Raw genomic sequence first — 1,889 nt, forward strand, 5'->3', positions numbered from 1 at the left:
AATTATTTACGAAAGAAAATATATAATAAATAAATAAATAAATAAAATTTGAAAAAATGAATCACGAGTCATGATAAGAATATCTGAAATTTAAATACTCTACTTGGAAACAAACAAATTTTGAACACGATTCTACAGTAATGTAAATAAAAAGTAGGTACCTATCAAACAGTGCTATCAAGTTGTACGCAATGTGGATCATTCTCGCATGTTTTGTTGTCATATCATGCCAATACTATCTCTAAATTATAACATATATGTGCATATATATATATATATATATATATATATGCAGGACGAGTATCAGAAATAAAAAAGTGCATGTTATCTGATCTGCGAATGATAAATGGGACCGGTGTTAAGAAGCGATTCATTTCGTCTTCTAATTGTTCGAATGGAATTGTGCAAAGTGGTGTAATAAGCAATTGTGAACAGAAAGAGAACTGCACCGATCAAGCCAAACAAGTGCTACTTCGCGGTGGGGAGGAGGTTGGACGGGTGTTGGGCTAGTTTGTTGTGCAGCGCAACTGCAGAGGAAGTGGAAACTTGTTGAAATAAAATAGAAAATAGCAGCAGGTGGTAGAAGGTGTCGACAAAGATGACAAACTAGCCAAGCCAGTGGTGAACGATGAATTTTTGCTCGACAAATGAGAACTGGACGACAACAGCAGCAACAGCAACAAGCACTGAAAAGCGCACAAGCAAAAAGCCGAAAAGTGCTGTTGTCGTTTTGCAACGTCAAGGAGGTGAACAATTATTTGCCTGGGCAATAATTTTCGAGAAAAAAAAACTTCAAGCGTGAAAATTGTGCAGCTCAGTGTCATTGATTGATGCGGTTCAGCGCGGCTTAAAGCAGCAGCAGCAGCAGCAACAACGACAACAACAACAACAACAGAACATGCTCGAACAATTCACACTCGATGCGACACGTTTGCAAAGCACCATCAATTTCGGGCAAGCTTTCACCAGCAATGTACGCCAAATCTCCCCTAAAGATATCAGCTATTTTTCGCATATGCATCATCAATGTGAACATATTTCTACTCTGAAAACGTACATTTTTTGCTGAACAACAAACACATTCACGTGTGCTAATTACATCCAAATTGCACAACACCAACAACGAACTTATTTTCTGTTCATCATAAAACAACTCGCACCTATTCGTGATACGAAGTACATTGTATTTTTTTCAATGAACCTGACGAAGAAGATACTGTAATGTTTTGAAGTTCGAAATCAAGAACATTTAAAATTTTGAACGTGACCTAATAATTTCCCACACTGCGCATGCAAATGAGAATAATTAGTTGACAAAGTGATGATAAAAAATCGGAAAAAAATTTTTCTTGTACATTTTCGAACCGATCAATCAACGGTCGTTTAACTCAAATGACCACGAGTGCAAAGTTGCAATTACAGTACGCCCGTGAGGTTGAAATCACCAAATTACCTTTTCTGAATTTGAAAATTAAATTTGCGCTCGCAAAGTTGTCGCCGGTGAAAAAAAAATGCCGCATTAAATTGAAATTTGTCACAAATTCAATTGACAATCGTGAATGAATGAATTCGTCGAACAGTGCGAACTTGAAAACTGAACGCCGGTACAGCCGACCGGTCAACAAAGCACTGATTAATAATAATAATAATCATAATAATAATAAGCAGAATTGATCGTAACAGTCAAACGACCAAGCGAGGCCAATTTGCCGGCGTGACATATTTGCACAACGACACTGCCGGGAAGCATTGTGCACTTGCAAATTAGAACCGGGTTGTGGTCGAATGTGGGAAAGAGGAGAAAAACGTTCTAACACATCTCCGCTTGTTTGTCAAGCATGTGAAATCACTCTTTTAGAACAAAAGCAAAATTGCTATCGTACAACAAC

General features: G+C 37.5%; 1 protein-coding gene across 1 annotated transcript; it reads left to right on the top strand.

Moving 5' to 3' along the window:
• Positions 1–628: 628 nt before the first annotated feature.
• Tsp_14039 (conserved hypothetical protein) lies at positions 629–1,069 on the top strand. The gene is given in 2 exon segments (XM_003369775.1): positions 629–798; positions 814–1,069. 2 exon segments carry the CDS (start codon positions 629–631, stop codon positions 1,067–1,069), a joined length of 426 nt encoding a protein of 141 aa, XP_003369823.1.
• The last annotated feature ends 820 nt before the right edge of the window (positions 1,070–1,889 follow it).

Source organism: Trichinella spiralis (assembly GCF_000181795.1).
Source record: "Trichinella spiralis strain ISS 195 chromosome Unknown Scfld1516, whole genome shotgun sequence".
NCBI classification, from domain to species: Eukaryota; Metazoa; Nematoda; class Enoplea; order Trichinellida; family Trichinellidae; genus Trichinella; species Trichinella spiralis.

Bases quoted from the DNA above. Each gene is read 5' to 3' on its own strand.
- Tsp_14039 (XM_003369775.1), top strand. From the start codon at position 629: ATGAATTTTTGCTCGACAAATGAGAACTGGACGACAACAGCAGCAACA.